At 40.6% G+C, this 1991-nt stretch overlaps 1 protein-coding gene across 1 annotated transcript; it reads left to right on the forward strand.

Moving 5' to 3' along the window:
- Positions 1-243: 243 nt before the first annotated feature.
- sst1.2 (somatostatin 1, tandem duplicate 2) lies at positions 244-1647 on the forward strand. The gene is made up of 2 exons (XM_051129291.1): positions 244-467; positions 1297-1647. Exons 1-2 carry the CDS (start codon positions 315-317, stop codon positions 1504-1506), a joined length of 363 nt encoding a protein of 120 aa, XP_050985248.1. The 5' UTR covers positions 244-314; the 3' UTR covers positions 1507-1647.
- Positions 1648-1991: the final 344 nt, after the last annotated feature.

The raw sequence follows: 1991 nt of genomic DNA on the forward strand, positions 1-1991 counted from the left end.
TTGTATTTGTTTTAGATTAGCTGAACAAACCCCGAATCCATTCAGTCTAATGCTTTTATTGTAGCCCCCATTGTCAAGTCGCAATTCGTTCATTTGCGTTATCTAAATGAGAGTGTTTCCCATTAGTGTGGGACCAGAAGAATCTAAATGCTTTATGACATCACAATCCACTATCACCCAGCAACCTGGGCAGCTGTCAGTCAACCGTACGAGTGGAAGGAGAGTTTAAAAAGAGCGCTTGGGGTTTCCAAGGGTCCAGAACCAGAACCACAGCTACGAAGAGACACGCAGTGAGCGGAAGACCGAAGTTTGAGATGAGACTGTGTGAGCTGCAGTGTTATTTGGCCCTGTTGGGTCTGTCCCTTGTGCTATGCGGTCGCAGCGCTAGTTCACAGCTAGAACCGGACCTGGACTTCCGCCATCGCAGACTTCTGCAGAGAGCAAGAGCGATTGGACAGGCAACACAGGTGAGTCTCAAACAAACACCAAATCTGGGGCCTGTATTTATCAGATAGCTTCTGGTTTTCCATTGTCGACATGTTGAAGGCTGCCAAACTTGGATTTAACTTATGAATAATGAATAGTTCCTCCAAAATGTGTCATTTACTCACCCTCATGTCGCTCCAAACAGGAACAGACTGACTTCTGCAGGACACAAAAGAAGTATTTCAACTGCTTTTGTCCGGACAATGTTGGACCCCATTGACTTTCATTGTATGCACAATGCAAAAAAAAATTTTGTGTTCTGCAGAACGTCGATATAATTTTAGAACGATATGAGGGTGAGTAAATAATGACCATTTTACTTTTTGAGTTAACTATCACTTTAAACAAAGGCACTAAACGTATACGTTTCAGTTTCAGGTTGCTGAAATGCTCAGTTTGTTTAATGCTCTACTTAATTCTGCTTTTAATAGATGTTGAAATCGGAAATTACTCCAATCCCCATCTAATTCTATAGAAAGACATCATTACTTTCAGTCCCTCTCTCTCTCTCACTCGCTTAGCCCACACACATTTCTAAATGACCCTCTGTTTTTCTCATTTACGTCTTGGCAAGTAAATGCATTATCTTTTACTATACAGGAACGCTGAGTTAATGGAATACATTTAGTTCTAATCAAAACACACATTCTCTTAAATAAAAAAAAAAAAGGGATTTTCTCTTTTAGCCTCGGTTACCTCAATAAATGCGCACCATTAGCTTTACTAGACAGTGTTTATTCTCCAAACAAAAGGGGGGGAAATTTACTGAAACGTTGATCGCGTCATACATGTTTTAACATTTTCCCTCAGGACTGGACTAAGAAAGACATTGAGGAGCTCCTTTCCATGCTTTCCATGCCTGAAATGGAGATGCGCGAGAACGACCTTTCAACAGCAGGCGAAAACGAGGAACTGCGTGTGGAGCTACAACGTTCAGCGGAAAGCTCGAATCAGCTACCCGCCCGGGAACGCAAAGCAGGATGCAAAAACTTCTACTGGAAGGGCTTCACTTCCTGCTGAGGCCCTCGTTTGAAGATAATTAACACCTTTTCGAATCTCTTGCTAAGCTTACTGCTGTGGTCAAACCACATGTTAATTGGTTCTATCAGTCAATCTAATGATTGTAAGCTAATAAAACACAAAATAAAGAATAAAACAAAGTTTTTTGTTGTGAATGATGTGAATAAGATGGGGTATCCACCTTTTTCTTCAAAGCCGAAGTATGGGTGAGACCTCCGGTTAATTTGCCTCAATAAGGAAATAATGAGATGAATAACAACATACAGTAAATGGTAAAACTGTGCACTACAAACCACTGTGCTCATAAATAAGCTAATACGTTAAAATAATATAGCAAGACACACCAATTTGCAAAATCAGGCAGCAAAACGGAAGCCACACCCACTCTTATGGGAAGAGAAAGGTGTATAGCCTACATTTAAAATGTGAGTTTTTCTCTGGACTACATTTGTTAGGGAACATTAGCATTAATGATATGCGTGTGT

The sequence above is a fragment of the Labeo rohita genome, chromosome 15, assembly GCF_022985175.1.
Source record: "Labeo rohita strain BAU-BD-2019 chromosome 15, IGBB_LRoh.1.0, whole genome shotgun sequence".
NCBI classification, from domain to species: domain Eukaryota; kingdom Metazoa; phylum Chordata; class Actinopteri; order Cypriniformes; family Cyprinidae; genus Labeo; species Labeo rohita.